Source organism: Pinus tabuliformis, chromosome 1_1 (assembly GCF_031772625.1).
Source record: "Pinus tabuliformis cultivar Carrire ecotype Pingquan chromosome 1_1, CPIR1, whole genome shotgun sequence".
NCBI lineage: Eukaryota > Viridiplantae > Streptophyta > Pinopsida > Pinales > Pinaceae > Pinus > Pinus tabuliformis.
Window position 1 is genome coordinate 206,728,216 of NC_142297.1, and position 24,215 is coordinate 206,752,430.

General features: G+C 38.7%; 1 protein-coding gene across 1 annotated transcript in view; it reads right to left on the reverse strand.

Moving 5' to 3' along the window:
- The window catches only part of EMB2762 (CCAAT-binding factor), a 266,353-nt gene that overhangs the window by 201,360 nt on the left and 40,778 nt on the right, over window positions 1-24,215 (reverse strand). The window contains exon 3 of the mRNA XM_089388606.1: window positions 2,633-2,706. Coding sequence (XP_089244732.1) covers window positions 2,633-2,706 — 74 coding nt within the window. The remainder of the gene's footprint in view (window positions 1-2,632; window positions 2,707-24,215) is intronic.

A 24,215-nucleotide genomic window follows, 5' to 3' on the forward strand; every position in this document is an offset into this window, starting at 1 on the left:
AATCTCAACCACTTTCCACAAAGAATATGCCACAAACTTCGACCCTTCTGCACAAAGGATATACCACAGACTTCAATCCTTCTCCACGGAGGTTATACAACAGAAGGTTTGTCCTTAAACCACAGGGAAACTACAGAAAGATTTATCCTTAAACCAAAGAAAAATCACATAGAAATTCGTCCTTCTTGTACAAACCATAAAAATTCGGCCTGGATCACCTTGTCTTCTTTTGTTAGATAATAGATATATGCTTGATCTTGGATGAGATCTGAATTGCCCTTTTGTTGGAGGTCCAATGACCTTATTTATACATGTTTGGATGGTTTGAATATGTGCCTCTTGGGGCAAAGCCAGCTTGATCAATAGGTGGGCCAACTTGGCATATTGTGGTGTCAAATTTCAAATTTGAAAAATTCATTTTCCCTGTTTTGAAAAGGCCATGAAGAACATGCCTTATAAAAATGTTCTTTTGACAAATAAAGATTTTTCTTTTATCATGAGCATGAAGAACATGCTAAATATATTTTTTCTTTCATTGCAAATTTGATTTATATTTTATCTTTACAAGTACAAATTTGTACATTATGACAACCAACCATAGCTACAAAATTCGACATTTCCCTCCCCAAGATGGCAGTAGTCCCATCAAGAAGAATATAACCGGGGGGATTGAGTAGTTTAAGATAAAAGGATTTGTTAATAAATGGGAAAAGCTTCACAAACTATATACAATAATCATATCCCCGAATTGAGTGGTCATCAGCGCAAGTGGACAACTGACGGGTGACCTAGGACACGACTCTATCATGGCTACCTTTCGCTCCTGCCCTGCTCCCATGCATGTAGCAGAATCAAGTGGTAATAATGGTAATTCATGTCTCTCTTAAGGTTTTTCTATTGCAACGGTGCCCTGAACCATCCATGATCAGACCTATAGCTCTGACACTGATGTGGAGCACATGTAGATTTACTCCATGTGTGTGTGTTGTCCAAACTTTCTGGTTCAATGTTGTAAAGATGGATCCACTCCTGGCTCTCTTGTCCATTATTTAGTCCTACCTTGCCCTCTCTTATTCTGACATACTCTGTCTAGTTCCCCACCATTGGTTTTCCTATGCTCCAATGGCTCCCTGTCCAACTCACTGGGGATGGCCTCATGCTTGCCACATGAGAGCTGAACTTGCAGCCAGGGAAGCTGCACAGTCCTTCCACCACACTATCTCCCCTGCTGCCCGTATGAAATTGAAGATGCTGGAAGCTGAGGTCAAATCGAAGCAAGGTTCTCTCCTTGATAGAGCACTCCAGGCTGATATTGAAGAACTCATCCCTGACACACATTTGAGTCGCACTCGTGCCACGAAGTTTTTCAAAACCTTGGAGCTTTACTGGTATAACAAAATGTTGGTTGCTCACGCATTTACCAGACTGGAATTAGAGCATTGGGAGCTCTGTATTCATCCAGATATGTTAGAGAAGCAGGGGCAGGTGCTCCTTACACTCTGCAAGTGGTTAGCCAAAAAGCACGGAGGGATTCTAGCCTTCGAGACTGTAGCTGATGCTCAAGACCATCCTATTAACATCCCCCAATTTGTGCCTTCATTCTCAATTCCTCCAGCGCTGTAATCCCAGGTTATAGATGTTTTTCAGTATTTCCTTTCTTGACTTTTATCGGATGTTTCCTTTTTGGAAAAACCAGCCTTTTCCAGCAATTTGTATATGTCAGACAGTTAACTCGGGAAGTTTTGTCTTGCCTGGTTTCCCTATGGACAGGCTTCTAGAGCGTTTTCAGTTTTTCAGCTTGGTTCTTTCAGGAACTTTTCTGTCAGGATAAGCATCACTGTAAATCTGTTATGAGCATCTGGAAACAGAACAAACTACTCTGTATATATGATTTCTGTAATTGTCTGAATTTCTAGGCAAATAAGTTGACTAATTAGAATCAAATTAATCTAAAATCAGAAGATTTATATCGAAAAAAGGCATATGTAAAAAAATTAACGGTTAAGTTCCCAAAACAAAATACTCAAGCTCCTCAATATTAATAAGGCAACAATATAACAGCATATGCATGATCAAATTGATGCAACAAACCACTTCTTTAATGACTGTGACATAGCTGAGCATGATTGTGATACTGAAGAAAAAAGACACCAACAAAATAATCTTTTATACGTTGATCCTAAAATGAAAAATCACAAGTAGAGAGCCAAAAGATTTGAATGGCATGCATCATAGTTGTGCTATATAATTTACATACTTGAGATGGTACACATGCTATGACCCATTTTGGGTAGATATCTCAAAACATTGTTAATGGCGTTGTGATAATGGCCCAAAAGGCTCTCACATAAAAGAAGAAAAAATTTAAAACGGACTGCAAGCACTAACTCTGCACCCAAATCAAGCAATTAAAGAAAGGAATGGCTCTGAAACTTTTCTTTATGAAATAGAACTGATTAAAAAAGCAACAATACAATTTAATAACATCAAACTTCATAATAAATAAAAATAATATTCCAATTTTTGCAATTGTAAATTACCTAAAAGTAGCAAAGCATTGCTCAATTCCTCAATTAAACAAAAAAAAATCATTTGCTAGCAAAGAAAAATAATATCATAATAATAGTCTTACCAAATATCTTTGTACTTGAAATACTTTGATACAAGCAAACCTAGGATCACATCACCAAATGTTTTTGAATGAACCTGCAAAGACGTATAACAAATTTGGAACCCAAGATAAGCTCACAGCAACAATAATATACAATTCCAAATTCACACCTTCAACTCGAAGGCAATCAACTCAAAAAATAAAACAGAATTTATAATACCATGTATAGAAACTCTCAGAACCCAACTTCCAAGATCATCTTAAAATAGGTTGGGAAAAAGAACAAAAGTTTATCAGTTGCTTCAAGATACAAAAAATGGATTTCAATAGCAACGTTATCAAAATCAATGAGCATAACCAAAAAAAACCATAAATTTAACTAAACAATAAAGTAAAATCAAATGTATAAAATGAAAAACACAAAACCAAAGCAATGTCTAAAATGTCCCAACATAAGAATCACAAAAGAATGGGTTAACTATACATTCCCTCCAAGTCTCAATTACTATTTTTTATGTGATTGACACCTAATCCTTGGGATTAGGTAAATCCATGTAAATATTGTAAATAGCAAAATAAAGTGAATTGGAATACGAAGATACATTGGGAGATGAAACCCAATAGTCTCCCTCTCCATGTATATATCCATGTTCCATCTTAATGCAAAAAACAATTCAATTTGTGGAGTTACCTCCTGGCCTAACATGGTATCAGAGCCAACCTCTATTTTTAGTTTTCTGCTCCTTGTAACTCCTCTCTCCCTTGACAGAAATTTTTTTTTTTATTCCTTGCATTCTGCACTGAATGCTCTGTCGATTCTCCTTGCTCGCTCTCCCTCTGAATGTTGGTCTGAACTGCCTGGACACATTTAATATCTTGTGCATGGAGGGTGGTATATTGGCACTGTGTTGAACAATTTAGAAGTATGCGTTGAATGTATGATGCGTTGGTTGTATGTTCAACTCCATGCCGTGAATAAAGACCTGCTATTGTGCGTTGAATAAAAACTTGCTGTTGTGCATTGAACAAGTTGCGGTGAGTTCAACTCCTGAATGCATTACTCCCTTGCAGACAGACCATGCCGAAATTCCAGTCACACAAGGGAGAGAGCTTGAGCCCTGAATGGCCCTATGGCTTCGCTTTCTCTGCATCAAAATCATGAGTTTATTTGAAGGCTGCACCGGAGGATGCAATTATTGAAACTCTGCTGAGAACCGTGGTGAAACCGAAGTGAAGACCGTGGTGAACGTTGTGTCCTGACATGGATTGAGGTATGCAGCTTGGAGTATTTTTTAGATATAATTGAATGTTTATCGTGAATGCGGAGTTGAATCAGAAAATTATGTGAAGACCGTGGGCATGGTCGTTGTTTTTTATATGTTGGGTGAACTCCATGAAGACAGTATGAAGTCTTTGTTTGGTGGTCATATAATGGCGTAAAGGTTGAGTTGAAGTGTTTATTCGAATGGTCATTGGTTATGCTTTAATACTTTCTTAATATGATTCATATATGTCATATATATATGAGTTTTTAAAATAAAATAAAAAGGAGAGGTTGAGGTATATTATATATGAGGAGTATATATATATTTTTAAGGCCGAAAGCATGAATGGTTGGTATGCCATATGAATTATATATGTGATGGAGTTATATTAATAAAGTTTTGAAGACATAGCCACTGAATTTTATTACAAATACATCAACTTTTTTGCAACCACTGAAATATTTTTGAGGCCAGACTAGACTATATGATGCATTCACTAATATCCATAGTGTGAGTAGTTCTCAGTGACAAGGAGAGCCACACCAAGTGGTCCCGGAAGATAAAACACACCCTTGTTTTCAATGATTTGTGGAAAGGGATTTGTGAAAGAGAATGAGACAATGCACCTGAAAAACCCACTTCAGATAAGGAGCTTTCCATTTGAGAAAACAAGAAGAACAAGGCCTATGCCTTGATTGCGGCATCGGTAAATGAAGAGGTGAGTCGATATATTTCGCCATTTTCAAATGCCTTTGAAGCTTTAAAGAAGTTGAAGGAATTGTATGACTCACACTCTGAACTTGAAGTTGTTCAATTGATGATTAAGTTGTTCAGTCTTGAGTTGAAAAATGATGACCCTCTTGCCTTAGCATCAGAAGTAAGATCCATTATGCATGACATAAAAGCCACTGGTGTTGAAATAGGTATTCCTCTCATAGCTTTTATCAAGGCACTATATCCCACCTATTCACATTATCTTGAGTCATTGAAGCAAGTGGAACCTTAAGGAGATTACCTTTGACTCCCTTGAGAAGAAGTTTGCTGAGAGAGAGAAGGCTTTTGGGAAGAAGACAGTTCCTCAGTCTACTGAAGAAGTTGTATGCCTTTCAAAGGAGAAGAAGCATGCACAAGATTCTTCTAGAGGAACAGGTGGCTGAAGAGGAAGAAGGAGGAGGAATTTTAGAGGCAGGGGGGCAGACAGTTCCAAGGAGAAAAGTTTGATCTTCATTGCATATGATGCAATAGAGATTGACATGATGCATCCACATGTAAGTTGCCTTGGGCTAGAATTGAGCAAGAAAGAAATGGAGGGAAAGGTAAAACACCTGACAAAGGGAAAGGTAAAGCCCCTGAATCTGCTCATTATGTTGTAGCACATTGCAACATTGGAGTAACTGAAGAATTATTCAATGCTTCACTTGCTTCATGGAAAAATGATTGGTTGCTTGTTTTTGGAGCAACTTGCCACATGAATTTCAAAAGAGATTTCTTTGAAGAATTCACTGACAATGTCGATGGAGCAGTATATTTTGCAGACAAGTCAAAACTCAAGCCATCGGGGCTTGGCACCATCGGGCTCAAACTGCCTGGTCTTCCAGACTTTCTTCTACATGATGTTCTATATCTCCTGGAGCTAATGAGAAACTTGTTGTCTTTGGTCCACATACGCTAGCAAGGACACTCCATTCATATATTTGATGACAAGGTTGAGGTCAAAAAAGCATCAGATCACTCACTTGTCATGACGGGGATAGAAGAAGAAAGACTTTTGAAGCTGCAAGGAACCTCTGCTTGTGCACATAACTTCTCATACATTTCTCACTATGACGAAGGTACATTTCCATCAAGTCTTTTATGGTGGGCTAGATTTGGAAACTTGAACCATGATAGCCTTCGTTTGTTGAAGAAAAATGGTGTTACTGTTTGCCTACAATTCCTAGGAAACTTAAGCAATGTGATGCTTGTATCTTAGGAAAGCACAGCAAACAGTGTTTTCATGATTCTCATTCCAAAGCACATAGAAAACTTGAACTCATTCATTCTAATTTATGTGGCCCAATGTATGTTCCTTCTGCAAATGGTAATAAATATATGATGACATTTATTGACGACTACACCAGAATGTGTTGCGTTTATTTATTGAAGAAAAAATCTGAAGCTTTTGAAACATTCAAGAACTTTCATGTATGGATTGAAAATGACGCACAATCTCATATTGGCTCTATCCGCACTGGTAATGGAAAAGAATACACTTCAAACAAATTTGAAAACTATCTTTGCCAGCATGGGATCAAACATCAAACAATCATGCCTTACAATCTCCTACAAAACGGAGTAGCTGAAAGAATGAACAGGACAAACTCCATGATGTTTTTCAAGAATGTTAAATTGTTGTTTTGGGCTAATAAATTTCTATGTGCTTTGTATATAAAGAATAGGTATCCATCTAATGCTATCAAAAACAAGACTCCCTATGAAATGTGGTATGGCCACATTACTTCGGTGAGGCATCTCAGGGTCTTTGGTTCCACATGTTATGCCTTGATACCTAAGGAATAGATAAACAAACTCGGTGCAAGGAGTAGCAAGTGTATCTTCTTGGGATACTCAAATACCTCCAAAGCATATCGTCTCTATGATGAAGTCAAGAAAAAGTTTATAATATCTAGAGATGTGATCTTTCTTGAATCTTCCAAGGTTGACAATGTTGTTGAGCGACAACTTGGTCGCTTGGATAGATTCGAACATGCAAAATCTGTTCAAGAGCTTGATAATGAGATTCCACATCTTGAAGGGGGGTTCCTATACTGGATCAATATGTGGAATCTTCTTTTGAAGCACTCTCTCCCCCACATGAAGCTCCAGCCACTTATCCAGATGACACTTTGAGTGATGTGTTTGAAAGAATTGGGAGACTAAATCTTGATTCAGCCCCAACTCAATCAACTGAGCATCCTAGGTCATCTCAGAAAAGTCCTCCAAAATCGCTGACAAAGACACTTGAAAGTGTTCATCCTGATGAGCTTGGAAAGACAGGAACAAGAAGCTCAACTAGACAGAATAGAGGTAATGCAGACGATCCTGATTCACTGGTTGATATGGATGTTTCTTATGATTGTGAACTGAATTTGTCTACAGATTTCGAACCAACTTCCTTCAAAGAAGTTGTTTCTCATGATGAATGGAAAGAAGCAATGCAAAAAGAATATGATGCTTTGATAAAGAATGGCACCTGGAAGCTAGTTGATCCTCCATTGGGAACCAAACCAATTGGCTGCAAGTGGGTCTTCAAAAACAAGTATAAAGCAGATGGCTCACTTGACAAGCATAAAGCCAAGCTTGTGGAAAAAGGTTTTGCACAGAAGGAAGGGGTCGACTATGAGGAGACTTTTGCCCCCACAGCAAAATGGGCTACCATTCAGACACTCTTTGCCTTGGCAGCACAGAACGGTTGGAAATTCCATCAAATAGATGTAAAAACTGCTTTCTTGAATGGAAATCTGAAAGGGAATGTTTTTATGTCCCAACCAAAAGGATTTGTTGTGAAGGGTCAAGAATGCAAGCTTGTAAAATCCTTGTATGGCCTCAAGCAAGCACCATGAACCTGGTACGAGAAGTTAACTGAGAATCTTCTGAAATTCAACTTCAAACATTATGATCTTAATGATGCAACTTTGTTTGTCAAGAAAGTTGGCAAAACAGTTATATATCTTGTGGTGTATGTAGATGATCTTCTGATGACAGGGAACAATGAGAGCTACATTGCATCCATAAAGAAGGAATTAAGGAAAGGTTTTGAAATGACAGATTTGGACTATGTTCACTACTATCTTAGTATTGAAGTAACTCAACATCTAAAGTTTATATTCCTCTATTAGAAGAAGTATATTGGAGATCTGTTGAACAGGTTTGGCATGGCTCAGTGCAATCATTTGACTACTCCAATGGAACAAAACTTAAAGCTCACATCCACTGAAGGAAAAGAATTTGAGGATGCAACGAAGTATAGACAGCTCATAGGAAGTCTCAACTACCTGACTACTACCAGACTAGACATTTCATTTGTTGTTGGAATCCTCTCCAGGTTTATGCAAAAGCCTTGTGAGGGTCATTGGTCTGCTGCAAAAAGAGTTCTAAAGTACTTGAAGGGAACTCAAAACTTTGGACTTAAGTATACACAGGTGGGCGACTTCAACTTGATTGGATACTCTAATTCAGACTTCGATGGAGATAAAGAAATTGGGGTATCTACTTCAAGTTATGTTATGAGTCTTGGATCAGGAGTTGTCTCCTGGAGGTCACGCAAACAATCAGTTCCAGCAGATTCCACAACTGAGGCAGAATATGTGGCAGTAGTTTAAGCAACAAAGGAAATTGTGTGGCTCGGGAAAATTCTGGAATATTTGCAGGAGAAACAAGTGCATTCAACTCCTCTTTTGATTGACAACACTTCTATAATAAAGTTGGCCAAGAACCCAAAGTTCCATGATCGAACGAAGCACATCAATACAAAATACTATCTGATTTGGCATCATGTTGAGGCCAAGACAACCCACCTACGCCATTGTTCCACAAATGAGCAGATTGCAGACATCTTCACCAAAGCAATTGGAAGAGAAAAGTTTGAAAGATTCAGAATCATGTTTGGGCTCACCAATATCCATTCAAATTAAGGGGGGAATGTTGAAACCTAATCTTTGGTATTAGGTAAATCCATGTAAATATTGTAAATAGCAAAATAAAGAGAATTGGAAGACGAAGAGACATTGGGAGATGAAACCCAATAGCCTCCCTCTCCATGTATAGATCCATGTTCCATCTTAATGCAAAAAACAATTCAATTCATGGAGTTACCTCCTAGCCTGACATTGTGCATCCTTCATTGAAATATTGTAACATTTTTAAATGCAATAGCATGGATCCATGTTAACCCTGTATCTATTTAGCATCAAGATGAATTAATAAAAATCCCAAGGTGCAATTCTCTTGGTGCTTAAAAGATACACAGTTAAGATGGATCTATGTTACTTTCTTTTTGGGGAGGGAGGGGTGAATATTGCTTATGGTTGTCCTTTCACTAAGAGGTTGCCCTATGAGGGACATTTCTATGTTGTCAGAATCACCCAGGATTTGCTATAAGAAGATTTTTTTGCATCAATTTATTTTGACAATAGACATCAAACATCATTTTTTCCATATTGGTTTTAATTAGCATCACCACATACATATGTTGTGCAAGCACAGAGATCTATGCAGTGTATATAAATTAACATGGTACAATTAAAATACATTACATAAAATCATAGTAATAATAATAACATACAAATAAACCTAAGGCTCATAAACCTTCACCCTCGTGACTAGTGAATTTTCAACTGTGTATTTATAGCATCATAAGATCACTTTATTTTTTGGTGCACTGTTGGCAATGAGAATCAAGGACGGTTCTATTGCCTCACCAGGGAGTCTCAAATCTCTATCCATCTTCTTTCGATATCCAAATGAATCATGCTTAGCCTTGTTTACGAGGGAGGCACTAGCTCTATGGTCACAGTATTGAAGGGTTCATTTCTTATGCAAAGATATCAATGGGTCCCTTGCTACATTCTTTTGATACTCAAACCAAAGATGCTTAGCCCAATGCATTCATGTTTAGTCACCGCATTTGTCAAACTTCAGACTTCAGAGTCACAATTTGTCGAACTTTGAATCATACTTCCAACCAAATTTCAAGTCAAATTTTAGGCCAAAGTTCAAACTTCCACTATAGATATCTAACATCTTTTTAATTTTTGAAAAAGATATCATATTTTTGAAATATATCTTGAATATATGTTTAATAGTGGCATATAATTTCCAAGTTATCATATATATATATATATATATATATTCAAACAAATTTTAATTTTATAATTTCTTGAACATAATGCCAAATTTCAATACATAGTTTTGCACTGCCAACATTTTGTCAAGCTTCATGGTATATATATATATAAACAAATTTTAGCTTTATAATTTCTTGAGCATAATGCCAAATTTTCATACGTAGTTTTGCACTGCCAACATTTTGTCAAACTTCATGGTCATCAAGCTCAAACACAAACTTGAACCAAGTAACTTCGCATTCAACATGTCATCATTTTTAGATGGCAAAGCTTACGGGAACCTTCAAATTCTACTTGATTAATTAATTCCTTTCAGGTTCTACTAGTCATCGAAGGCATTAAGTGTTGAAAATGTAACTATGTTTGGTCTCCATTGTCATTGTACTCATGCCAATATGTATATCTTATGTATATATCAAAAGAAAAAAGAAAATTATTATTTTTCACGCATGGGTTTCATGCTCCATTTAAGTGGCCATCTAGGTCAAGCATGCATTTCATGCTCTTAAGGTTTATCAAGTCAAAAAGAGATGTGTCATGAGTCAAGAGAGTCTTTGTCCTATGTATAAGACCTTATTGGGCAAATTTGTAACAAGAAAGAAAAATTATTTTTGAGTCAAAATTGTCAATATTGACCTCCAAGACCAAGTCGACCCTACCAATCCAAGTCGGCCTAGAAGAGGCTATTCGACCCCTCAAAAAGGGTATAAATACAAGTGATTTCGACCTCATTAGCAACCTTAATCACAAGGAAGTTCGAACTGCAATTGAGTGAAATTCAAGGAAGAAGCCAAGAAAGTCAAAGAAGAAAGGAGTTGAAGCAAGGAGAAAGGAAAATCAAAGTTCTAACCTAGTTTCTAGACTATTTTTTATCACACATGCGAAATTTTGAGATGTTGCAGGGGGCAGAAGTTGCAGACCTACTGCAAGTCCCGAATTTAGATGTTGCGAGCCGAAATTCTGAGTTTGCAGCAGTTTTAGAAGGGTTTGACCCTTGTTGACTTGGTTGACTTTGACTAGTTGGAAGGGCTTTTGTTGGAGAGCTAACCTAGTGCTTGGAGGAGGTCTTGGTCTAGGGTTTTGGTCTTGGATTTCTCATTTGAAGTTGTTTTTATAAGAAGAGAAAAAATTTGACTAAGTTTTCCCCTAAGAAAGGGGTGTTTCCCTAGCTGAGAGCCTACATCTTGTGTTCATTGTTTTTGTGATCTTCTTTGTTTTATGGTTTTGATAATTGTTTGATGAAAGATAACATAATAGTAATAAGAAGAAGAAGTTAATATACTATCACAAGCAATTATCAAGTAAGAAAAATCACCCTAAGTGTTGCCATATAGATTTCTCAACATGGTATCAAAGCTAACATGAAGAAGGAAAATGCAGCTTGGAGATGAGGACATGTGTTCTAAACATCTTGAAAGGTCATAATTAAGGACACAAGAGAGTCACAAGGAAGAACATAAGGATGCAAGGAGAACTCTAAGGAAAGAACGCTCATCCAATGTTTGCGAAAATCGCAATATAATCGCGATAATATCGAAAAATCGTGGTTTTTTGAAAATGGCGATATTATCGCCCAATTATTACGTGAATTTTTTTCGCAAAACATTGTGAAATAATTGCGATAACTTGAAATTATCGCGATTATTAAGAAAAAATCTTGAACTTTTTTTTTTGTTGATTTTTTTATGAGGAGGAGGAAGTGACACAACCTACTCAAGCTACCCCTGTCACCCGTAGAAGACGTGGTCTACCTCATGTAGATCCTAGTTCTTCAGCTTCTAGAGCACAACAGAGTCCACTGCCAACTCCATTGGCATCTACATCTAGAGGGAAAGCTATTGCATTTTCTCACAAGAGGGGCAGAGGAAATCAGTGGTATTAGTTATTTGGTTCATTTCATTGTATATGACATTATGACTCATTATATGAGATACATTATTATATTTTTTGTTAATATTTTGAAGCAGAGTTGGGACTCAGGAGTCAGGACTGACTATTCATGACATGATTCACTGTTATGTATGATGTAGCGCTAGAAATGATATTACACATCTTATATATTAGTTATTTTATCATATTTATGTTTCAATGTATTTATTTTATGTTGTAGATGCTTTAATATTTTAATGCCATATACTTCTATTCAAAATTGAAAAGACTTTTGAAGACATCTTGAAAGAAGCACCTTGGAAGATCTTTGAGGGCTTTAGAAGACATTATTTGCAAGGTATAAGGAAGAAATTTTCTCTCTCTTTAATTGGAAGCTCTTGATTGTAGATCATTATCTTGAAGAAGGATCTCTCACTCTTGAAAGATTTTATAGAAAGTCTTTGAATAAAGCAAGAATCTTGGGACCACCATTAAAATAAGTTTGAAGAAATATCAAGTACCTTTAGAGCATCATTAAAAGGTTCAAGAAGTGACAAGCACCTTGGGACTATCATCAAAGCAAGAAGGATACCTCTTGAAGGCATCAAGGAATATCTATTAGAATATTCCTATTTAGTATTTAATGCTCATTCTTTTAGTTGTTGCTATTTTTATTCTTTTAGCAGTTTCTTAGATGAAACTGATTGTTTCCATATTCTACATAGAAACTTGATGTTTCTATTATTGTAAATATCTCTGTATTATTATTGAGCTTCAGCTTGCTCATGATTAATCAATTCATTCATTGAAATCTATATGCGTGTTTCACACTGTTTTATGGTATCAGAGCACGGGTAGTTTTTTCGAAATAATTTTTCATAGTTTGAAAAATTTAGTACTTCGTTTCGAAATTGCTCTTCTGTGGAGAAATTTTTCTTCAGTTTCCATATAGGGTCGCTATTAGTAAATTGAAAGGTTTTCTGTGTTTGTGGGCTTCTGTAATCTTCTGCAGTTGCATGTCAAGGGTTTTAAACTTGCTACGTGCCTTCACCAGAAGAACGCTTGCTTGGCAACTCCGTGGATGTCTTGCGTCCATTTGATGATGGAACCTGCTCACTGGTAGATCCGCAGGAAAACCCCCTGCTTTGTCACGAATTCCTTGACTTCCTGCTCGCTGATTTCAGACGACTTCACCACAAATGTCACCTATGTGAAGCCATTTTCTTTTATTGATTGTTGCGGCAGTGGTTCTGAAACTCGTCAAGCGACCTCTTCTCATCTCGCTGCCGGTATCTCGGGCTGGGCGAGACCACGAGTTATTCCACGCCAACTTCTGTTAGAATCGTCCCAGACCGGTGGCGGGACGTCGCGTCTTATTTTTATTCTTTCACGTATCGGCATCGGTGGTTCATTTCTTTGGCGTATTTGGCGTTTGACATCTAGCAGATCCCGCGTTCAATTCTCGGTGAACCTAATGGCCATGGTGGCTGCCTAATCATTGAGGAAGTGGGGGTAACTTTGGCGGCACCGTGCTTGACATCAAGCCGTCGCTTATCGTGGTTGCTTTCTGCTGGTTACAAACAGGTGCTGAACAGACGTCGAGGGGCCATTCAGACTGCACAACGATCGGAGGCGCATAAAATACTGCAAGCGAAACAACCTCTTTCATCGCGATTCTGTGTTGGCGTCGAGTTAAATTCAATCGAAAGCGAAGAGCATCAAGCAGATTAAGCGGGATCGAGACCAATCCGTGGCATCGAGAAAATCCGCAGAATCTGACGGGATCGAGACCAAAGCGGGATCGTGCCAGTGAATTCCCAAGATATTTCTGACTGGGGTGCTCAATTCCTGACGCGTCCAAAACCGGTGCATGACAAATCGTTGAAGCCGAATAGTGAATACGTAGAATCGTCTGTGCCTCGAATTATTTTTTTTTCGTAAAACCGCTGTTGATTTTTCCTTTGCAACAAATCTACGAGTTCTGTAGAGTTTGATTCTTGATCCCAGTTGACTGTCTTGAAATTTCCTCGGATCCCAGTTGATTGTCTTGAAATTTTCTCGGCGTCGGGAATAAAGGCTGTCTTGTATACAGTGAACCAGACGTTATCAGCGGGATCGGTTTATTATCAGCTTTTTTTGGACGTGGCTCGTTTTATGGTGTGCGTGTTGCGGGCGGCTCCCTCTTTAATCTTGCACCATCGATATATTTAACCTGCAGTTTTTGAGCCGTGATTCAATATCTATCTCTCCAGCATTAAGTGTTGGCTCGTACAGTCAGCCCTCTTCAGCTGTCGGTTCAAAATTTTTTTGGTCATCCCGATGTTAACACAGCACTGTACGTGTTAAGCAAGTTTTTTTGATCCGTGGGTTATTGCAGTAAGTTTTCTAGTTTCCAGCACGCAGAATACGCAGAATCGTCTGTGCCTCGAATTATTTTTTTTTCGTAAAACCGCTGTTGATTTTTCCTTTGCAACAAATCTACGAGTTCTGTAGAGTTTGATTCTTGATCCCAGTTGACTGTCTTGAAATTTCCTCGGATCCCAGTTGATTGTCTTGAAATTTTCTCGGCGTCGGGAATAAAGGCTGTCTTGTATACAGTGAACCAGACGTTATCAGCGGGATCGGTTTATTATCAGCTTTTTTTGGACGTGGCTCGTTTTATGGTGTGCGTGTTGCGGGCGGCTCCCTCTTTAATCTTGCACCATCGATATATTTAACCTGCAGTTTTTGAGCCGTGATTCAATATCTATCTCTCCAGCATTAAGTGTTGGCTCGTACAGTCAGCCCTCTTCAGCTGTCGGTTCAAAATTTTTTTGGTCATCCCGATGTTAACACAGCACTGTACGTGTTAAGCAAGTTTTTTTGATCCGTGGGTTATTGCAGTAAGTTTTCTAGTTTCCAGCACCTGTCCAAATTTTGTCCAGTACAGCCGACATCTTCATTTGTTGTATTTTGTGTCTTGAGAAACGTGAAAATGGCCACGCTCACCAATCCGATGTTAGAAGGAAATCAAGCCTTTTATGCCTTTATGGCTAAAAGGTCTTCAGATCATGTTCCTTCTTCTGCATGGTACATTGATTCTGGTGCATCACGCCATTTCTCTCACAGGCGTGACTGGTTTATTGACTTATCACCTTTCAGTGATTCTGTGGTATTTGGCGGAGGTGAAAAGTACACAGTAGCTGGCAGAGGTACAGTTCAAATTCAGTCTGGTGGGCGCACACTCATATTTCTGAATGTATACTATGTTCCTGGTATGGAAATTAATCTGCTATCTGTCAGCCAGATTATGAGGAATTCTCCTCAGCTTCATGTTGTGTTCAGTGCACACAAGTGCTCCATTATTGACAGGGAGACTAGTCTGACAGTTGTTGTTGGCCTAGAGGACCATGGTCTATACAGGCTACTTGACACTGGTGACTCTCCAGAAGTGGCTCTAGCAGCACGTGTCTCTCCCATCAGTACTCTTTGGCATCAGCGATATGGGCATCTAAATATGCAATATCTCTCTCAGCTCTCCCGGGAAGGACTTGTGTCAGGATTACCTGATATTCAGACTCAGCAGTTGGGGGTATGCGGCGCCTGTCAATCGGGAAAGCAACATCGGTCTTCATTCAAGAATGGAGAATCTTGGCGCGCATCTAAGGTACTCCAGTTACTTCATGCTGATATTTGTGGTCCTATGAATACAGCTTCTATCACTGCTTGCAAATATTTTTTACTTATTGTAGATGATTTCAGTAGAAAGATGTGGGTGTATTTTCTAAAAAATAAATCTGATGCACTTAGTACCTTTCAGAAGTTTAAAACCTTAGTTGAAAAAGAGTCTGGTTGTAACATCATGACTCTTAGGACTGGCAATGGGGGGGAATTTTGTTCTTCAGCTTTTGCCAATTTCTGTGATATTCATGGCATCAAACGTCAGTTAACCACACCCTACACTCCTCAGCAGAACAGTGTTGTCAAGCGCCGCAACCGCACGGTTGTTGAAATGGCTCGTTCCATGTTACAACACAGGAGTGTTCCAAACAGATTCTGGGCTGAAGCAGTATTTACTGTTGTTTACCTTCTTAACCGATCACCCACTCAGGCTGTGACAGGGAAGACTCCTGAAGAGGTTTGGTCTGGCCGTAAGCCTAAGATCAGTCACCTCAAAGTATTTGGCTCAGTTGCATATGTTTGGATTCCAGCTGCTAAGCGCTCTAAGTTGGATTCCAAAAGCCAGAAACTCATGATGACATGGTACAGTGATCATCACAAGGCCTATAGGCTGATAGATATAGCCACTGGTCGTCTTAGCTTCAGTCGGGATGTAGTCTTTGATGAGGACAGAGGATTCTTTCAGTCTTCTTCTTCTAAGCAGTGTTCTGAGGATCAGCCTCACAGTGTTCTTCTTCCGGTCGGTCCACCTGATGGGAGGGATGATGTAGCATCAGTATTTGATAATACTCTATCTGAGCTTCCTCCAGAAAATAACCCTTCTCTTGCGGCCCCTATTGCTCTTGAGTCTTCTCCACCTCCTCCTGATATTGGTTCCTCTACTCCTGATATTGGTTCTTCTACTCTTCGGCCTAAATGGTGGGCTAAAACCATTGGTGATCTCCGGGATGAGATCCTTGAAGGTAGAACTTCTAGACATAAGAACAGACAACAGTCTACAGTCAATTTTGCTCTTATGCCTAACCTACACAGTATTTTTGAGCCTCAAACCTATTCAGAGGCTAAGGGTACATCTGAGTGGGAACAGGCTATGGAAGCCGAATTCCAGAGTCTTCAGAAGAATCATACATGGACACTTTCTGATCTTCCTGCAGAGAAAAAACCCATAGGCTGCAAATGGGTGTATAAAGTGAAATACAAAGCTGATGGAACCATAGACAAGTATAAAGCTCGTCTTGTGGCTCGAGGGTTCTCACAGAAGGAAGGCATCGACTATGGGGAGACTTTCGCTCCTACAGCCAAGATGAGTACCATAAGGCTTGTGCTTGCCCTAGCAGCTCAGTTCAATTGGAAAGTTCATCAGATGGATGTAAAGAGTGCTTTCCTAAATGGTGATCTCCAAGAAGAAGTCTACATGACGCAGCCTCCAGGATTCAAGGTTGCTGGTCAAGAACAGAAAGTGTGTCGGTTAGCTAAAGCAATCTATGGATTGAAACAAGCTCCTCGGGCTTGGTACATGAAAATTGATCAGTACCTGACAGATCAGGGTTTTCAGCGGAGCCCATCTGATGCAAACCTGTATATCAAGCATACTGGTGATGATATCTTGTTTGTGGTTGTCTACGTGGATGACCTTATCATTACTGGCAGCTCTGTACATTTGATCCATGGGATCAAACAAGATTTATGCAGAACTTTTGAGATAACAGACTTGGGACTTCTTCATTACTGTCTGGGGGTTGAAGTTTGGCAGACTGAAAATCAGATCTTTCTCTCTCAGTCCAAGTATGCCAAAAATCTTGTGGACAGGTTCAGAATGCAGGATTGCAAACCGGCCACGACTCCTATGGAACCAGGGCTCAAACTTTCAGCACAGTCATCCTCTCCCCTTGTGGATGAAACTTTATTCAGGCAATTAGTGGGCAGTCTCATCTATCTTACTGCTACCAGACCTGACATCAGTTTTGCAGTAAGCTACATTTCCCGCTTCATGTCAGCTCCTAAAGCTGATCATTGGATAGCAGCAAAGCGTGTGCTACGATATGTGCATGGCACTTCTGATTATGGCCTCCTATACACTCGAAGTTCCAATCCTATACTCAGTGGTTACACTGATTCTGACTGGGCCGGTTCGGTTGATGACCGTAAATCTACAGTTGGGTATGTGTTTAGTCTAGGATCCGGTGTTGTTACTTGGACTAGTAAGAAGCAACAGGCAGTGGCTCTCTCCTCAACAGAAGCAGAGTATCGGGGAGCAGTTAAGGCATCCTGTGAGGCAGTTTGGCTTCGACGTATGCTTGCAGATATGCATGTTTCTCAGACAGGGCCTACTCCTTTGTTTTGTGATAATCAGGGAGTGCTCAAACTTGCCAAGAATTCAGTCTTTCATGAACGAACAAAGCATGTGGAAACTCATTGCCACTACATTCGCCAGCTTGTTGAAGACGGCTCAGTTCAGTTGCAATATGTTCCCACAACAGAGCAGCCCGCCGACATTTTCACCAAGCCTCTTGGTCCTGATAAATTTGTAAAATTCAGAGGGTCTATTGGTGTTGTAAATAGATTGAGCATTAAGGGAGGGTGTTAGAATATTCCTATTTAGTATTTAATGCTCATTCTTTTAGCTGTTGCTATTTTTATTCTTTTAGCAGTTTCTTAGATGAAACTGATTGTTTCCATATTCTACATAGAAACTTGATGTTTCTATTATTGTAAATATCTCTGTATTATTATTGAGCTTCAGCTTGCTCATGATTAATCAATTCATTCATTGAAATCTATATGCATGTTTCACACTGTTTTAATATCATCTTCAAGTATCTATTGACAAGCATAGTTGCAGAACTAAGCAAGAATAAGACTGTAGAATGGACAAAGTACTTTTAAAGTGAAGTGAGAATTAAAAGGATTCTCATTCAATCCATCAAGGATCGTCTAGTTCTAGTTATGAAGAAGTATAAAGTCACATATAGAAAGTCTCAAGCCTTTGCTACTAAAGGAAAGAAATAGAAGATAGGAAGGTTTGGAGAGTTTGAACCTCATCAAAATAATCAATTTCAAGGAAGACAAGATGTGTCCAAAATGAAATGTTATGGATGTAATTGTCCTAAGAATCTTCAAAATAATGAACAATAAGAAACAGGAAAGGGATGAAGCTCACACAGTCTTAGCTAGAAAGACCCTGAAAAGAAGCCAAAGGTTGTAGATCCCAAGGATCTATTTTATTGAAGTCTTGTGACATCATGGATAGAAGTATATGGCATTAAAATAGTTTGAATACATATAGACAATTGTATTGGAAGCAATCATCTAGCAAGAATAGAAGGTTTTGGACCAATTCACGCAGCAACACTTTGACATCATAAGGATCACAAGGATCCTCTACAAGAATAGAATCATGAAAAGAATTTTCAATATATGGAAGAATCATTATGACACGGTAAAAGTATAAAAAGTTTGCAAGTATAGTTATAACTTATAGCATAAAGGAAGTCTCATCTTCAAGAAAAGAGGCAATCCGTTCAAATGGTTGTCTGAAAGAAGAAAAATTTGCTTGATAACTTGAACATGAACATGGTGTGGATAATTTTTGGATAAAGTTTGGAACTCTTCTGGATGGAAGACATGATAGTTGAACCTAAAGATAAGTCTCTTGAAAGACTACTACAACAAAGGGAATTATTGAAAGAAAAGTGCTCTATCTCTCTTCTTATACTATAATTTTCTTTAACTTAGTCCTTTGTTTTTATATAGATTGCTTGACTATCTTTTCTTTTTATGATCTTCCTGAAAAGGATTGCAGGTATATTCTAAATATTGTCAGTGAAAGAAGAAGTCAAAAAGCTTTTGGCTAGATTAACAGGGAGCCTCGAAAGGAGATTTAAATCTTGGAAGAACTTTGAATTTAAAAGAAGCTTTGATTCAGAGGGAGCAGTTCAATCTTAAAGTAAAAATAAAAGAAGGTACGATCATTTAGTTAATAATGCATAGTCTTTGCATGTGATGTATGTTAGGGTTTTGCAGTTTCTTATTATAGGTCTAAGAGACAATGAAAGTGTTAGGGTTTGAAGATGGCGTATTTTGAATGATTAGAATCTAGCGTTTGTAGACTTTACATTTTTTAAGGTTTTTTGTATCTAGGGTTGGTAAAACCTAGATGAGACTTGAGTTAGAAAAACCCTAGAACAGTGAAAAATATAACCTTTATTATTTGTTCCCTCTTGAAACCCTAGCTCTTGATTTCTAGGGTTTGCAGATAGAATCTAGGGTGTGTGATAAAAACTCTAATAAGGGTTAGGTCATGGGATATCTAAGGTTTGTAACCAAAACCCTAGATGCACACTTTTGACATAATGATAACCCTAGTGTGACAAAATTAACATCATGCTCTTGTATGTGTATATTTTGCTTGATTGTTCTTGTTGATGAAAATTGTAGTTACATGAAGATGGTTTTCAAAATTGTGAAAACTAAATGAGAAAATTTAAGAACAAAAATCAAATCTAGTGCTTGATAATGATGTCCTGATAATGATGAGCGTGATGGAAAGAGGGAGCTACAAAAACCCTGATGATATTGAGGTTTTCATCTAATGAGCATATTGATGATTGAAGGATGAAGTTGAATATGTTGTTACTTGTAAGATTGGAAAGGAAGTTGTTTGCTTCAAGAAGCTTCTATTTGATTTATTTGGAGGACCGACGGATCCCACTGTTGTATATTGTGATAACCTGTTAAAATTGGCAACTAGGGCCAAAATCCACTTTGGACAGTTCCTCTGAGGAAGATAATTGCAACATTGAATTCCTCTCTTCGAGAGGACCAAAATCAATATAAAGATTGTCTCATTTGGACAAGCAGAAGTGTGATTTTGAATTTTTGAATTATCTCATGCAAATTATTAAGGTCGGCCTCACCTATATGTCAGCTCATTAAACCCAATAGTCACGTCTCTTGACCCCAACGAATAGTATATAAAGAAGTGCTCACACACATCATATCACACACGCATCTCTCTCTGAAATGGCCGCAGAAAGGTAGATAGATTCAGCGAAGGAGGGAACTGTTTGATGTCTTGATTGGGCTGCATTATGAGCTGGGTGCCTCAGGCTGGAGGCCGAATCTGCTAAAGGAATGTTTGGGCTTAAGTTAAGTGCTGTTCTGGGCATATCTTCCTCTCATTGCAGGTCTGAATTATCCCCAAGGCAGATCACAGGTTTGGAATGTTTTTGGATATGTTTCTATGGTATACAAGAAGCCTCTCTTTAACAGGCCACAGTCCCTCCTAGAGCTTCAGCTGGTTTGGATTCGTATTTGAAGGAGGCCAAGAGACCTGGTAGATTGTTCTCCCTAATCCGCTATCACATGAAGGATCAACAAAGAAGTATGAAGCATGTTATGGGGGCTAACGCAGAAGTTGTTGCTGTAGGTTAGGGCTGGCATGTGCCCTAACCAGGTTTGTTATAATCTCAGAAATTTTCCTAGTACAATACAGTTTTTGGTCTCATCATATTTAGTAAAGGAGGCCGCATATCTTGATCCATATCATCGTGTAGCTACTACTGATCACTGGTTAGGGCAGTTCTAATCTGCTTCTGTTCAAAGACAGGATCACACCCTTGTTTGGGTAGCTTCTTTGCCGTTTTGTCATTGGCTCAGGACAGTCATTTTTTACTTTGATTGTACTCTCCCTATCACTTCCTCTGCTGAACATTTGATGATAATAATAAAAAGAATTGATTAAGGGTTTTCCCCACATTATGGTTTTTCCCTGGCTTGAGCCAAAATCTTGTGTCCTCTTGTCTTGGCTAGTCCTTTACTCTTGATGTTTATGTTCTTTCTTCAATTACTGTCAAGGAGATAATGGTTTATGTGATTGCTTAATGGATTAAAATTGGGCACTTAAAAGGAACACTGAAGTAATTGTCCTAAGCAAAGAACATGTTATCTAACATGGGATCAGAGCTATGGTAAGGGCAAAGCCCAAGCAAGAGTGTGAGAAAGCAATCTCTAAGAGTTCATTGACAAGCTTCCTTGACCCCTGCAAGTCTAAAGTGTGTTCAAGCATGATATGGGCTGAAATGTTGAAAATGCAAATCTGTAAAAACCATACATCACAGTGATATGTCTTGCTGAACATCTGAAAAATGATGCATAAGGCTGGATACTGAAACTACAAAGATTGTGAGGCATTAATACCATTTGTTGACACGGCCCTTACATTATTACACATACTAATGTCAAGGAGCATACCTTGTTGGAACAAGTTAGGTAGACATGACAAGAGATTGAGTTCCTCTTCAAGGTTGAAGGCTGAAGTGCAGAACTTGATGAAGTATAGATTACTTGGGTTGAGGGGATCAAATCATGTTTAATCGAGGACACTTCAGCCCTAATCGAAGGAAACAAAAGCTAATTTATCAGCCCTCTCTTGATTGCACTTATTGGCATGTAATCCGATCTCTGCATCAAAGGACACAGTGATGACAGACTTTCTGAAGCTCGCATCCACAGAGATGTTCTGTCACAAAAATGATGATCACAGAAGTACAATCCTCTGGACACTCGCATGTCATAGAGAGAGAAGGTGCCACAGAGCTCTGGTATGTATATTTCATTATTGAACAAGTGAATATATTAATGTTTTTGTGACAGGACTGATCTCCAATGCTGGAAGGCATTTAAGGCCTTCCTATTCAAACATACTCTAGAAGACAGGAAAATGGTCTATATTCAACCTGTAAAGGACAGCCTTCAAAAGAATTAAATTCTGAGTCTACTCCTGAGTCCTGCGTAAATACTTAGTCCAAAGTTGACTTCGAGGACATTTTGAGCATGAATCTGCACCTAACCTGTTACTCATTCCCGAGCATGAGGCCCAAGCTTCTCGAAGCAGTCTATCTCTCCTGTTCTGAGCTCATTTCATCTCAAAAGAACTAAACTTGACTCTTTGTTGTAAAGAAAGAGGAGCTGAGACTCCTATCATATTTTCTCTGCATAAAGGAGATTTAGATTGATGTATTAAGCTCATAAGTAAGGTCATCACCTTGATCTCAGTATCGGTTCGTAGCATAAAAGGGATTAAATCATCTACTCATATTATGTACGCTGACTTATGGAAACAGTATGAGCTCCTGGGTGATGAAATCCATAATGTGTGCCTTCATCATTGTCGCAATCATCTCATATATGGATTCACGGCTTGAATCTCTTATGTCAGTCAAGCCGACCTGTGAAACGTTATTTACTTACAGCGGCAATATTTTTAATCTATATTATATCCCTTCAATATAGTCATCAGAAAATATTTGGGATCATTGAAGAGTAAGAGATCTACAAGCATCAAGCAGTATCAATCCCTGTTTTAAGAAACGGCCGTTTCGAAACCGAAACGGCCGGCTTGATCCGAGTTGAAAGGTGGCAGAGTGACCAGGCCTAGGAAACGGTCCGGTTGGCCGAGTCACAAAGGGACGGCCCTCCACACGTAAACGGCAATAAAAAAATGATTTTTTTGGGATTTTTAAAATGTTTAACGTTTGTTTTGGATGTCAAACTGTTATACCAATATGCTAAATGATTTTCGGGGTCCATTTCCCCCTCCCAAACCCTATTTAACACACCCAAGTGCTCTCATTCACTCACAGCAGTCTTATGCATTTGAGTGAGAGTCTTCTTTGAGAGTTAGTGAGCAGTTCTTGAGCTTGTTTTGGAGCAGCAGTGAGGAGTCTTGGAGGAGCATTGTAGCTGGAGTGAGGAGCTTCTTGGGCAGCCATTTGGAGCAGCATTGAGGAGTTGATTCTTGGAGCAAGCTTGAGGAGGCAGTTTGTGCCTCGAGGTATTTTTTTCCACCTCTATAAATCTGTTTTTGCTTAGTAAATTTTAGGTGCATATCTAGAAAGCTTAGAGAGTGTTTTTTGTCAAATAAATGAACATTGAATCAACGTTTTTTTTTTTTCATTTTCAGATTGTTTGCTTTCATTTCCTAGTCAAAAAATGGCACCTAGAGCAAGAGATCCTGCTTGGGCATATGTTGAAATGGTTGATAGTCAAATGCAATGCAAATTTTGCCATAGGAAAATTAAGGAAGGTCCTGGGGGCATTGATACTCTGAAACAACACTTGGCAGGGATTAGAGGCCAAATTACCCCATGTACCTCACCAGAAATTGGGGAGATTAGATAGAATTTGTTGGCCAGCTTTGAGAAATTTAAAGAAGATAAGGCTAGGCAAAAAGACATACAAGCTGAAATTGGGAGGAAGAGGGAGATACAAAAAATGATAGCTACCAACCCCCACTATGATTTTTAGGGTTCTTCCTCTATCCCTCAAACTGAGGCATCCAACCCTTTCCGATATGTTCCTCCCTCTTTTGCTTCTGTTCAAGATAAGGGAAAGGGTAGAATGAATTTGAAAAAGGGTGATGTGACTATCAAAAGTTATTTCACTCCCTCCTCTCCCTCAGATGCACATGGTCCTGAAGTTAGTAAAACTCAAATGCAGCCCACTTTAGATGACCATTGGAAGAAAGAATTGAGGGAGACTGCTTGTGATTACATAGCTAGATGGTGGTATGATGCTGATATCCCCTTTAATGCTGCTCGTTCACCATATTATGAGCCTATGTTTGATGCCACACATGCTGCTGGAAAAGGCTTCAAAGGCCCTACTATGCATGAGCTAAGGGGGTTTCGTTTGCAGAAAGAAATTCAATCCATTAATGAGTATTTGCAAGAGTTCAGGGACTCATGGGCAAGAACAGGGTGTACCATCATGTCAGATGGATGGACTGATCAAAGAAACTGTACCATCATAAACTTTCTTGTCTTCTGCCCACAGGGAACCATGTTTTTAAAATCAGTTGATGCATCTAATAAGATAAAAGATGGCCACTTGTTGTTTCAGCTATTGGATCAGGTTGTTGAGGAG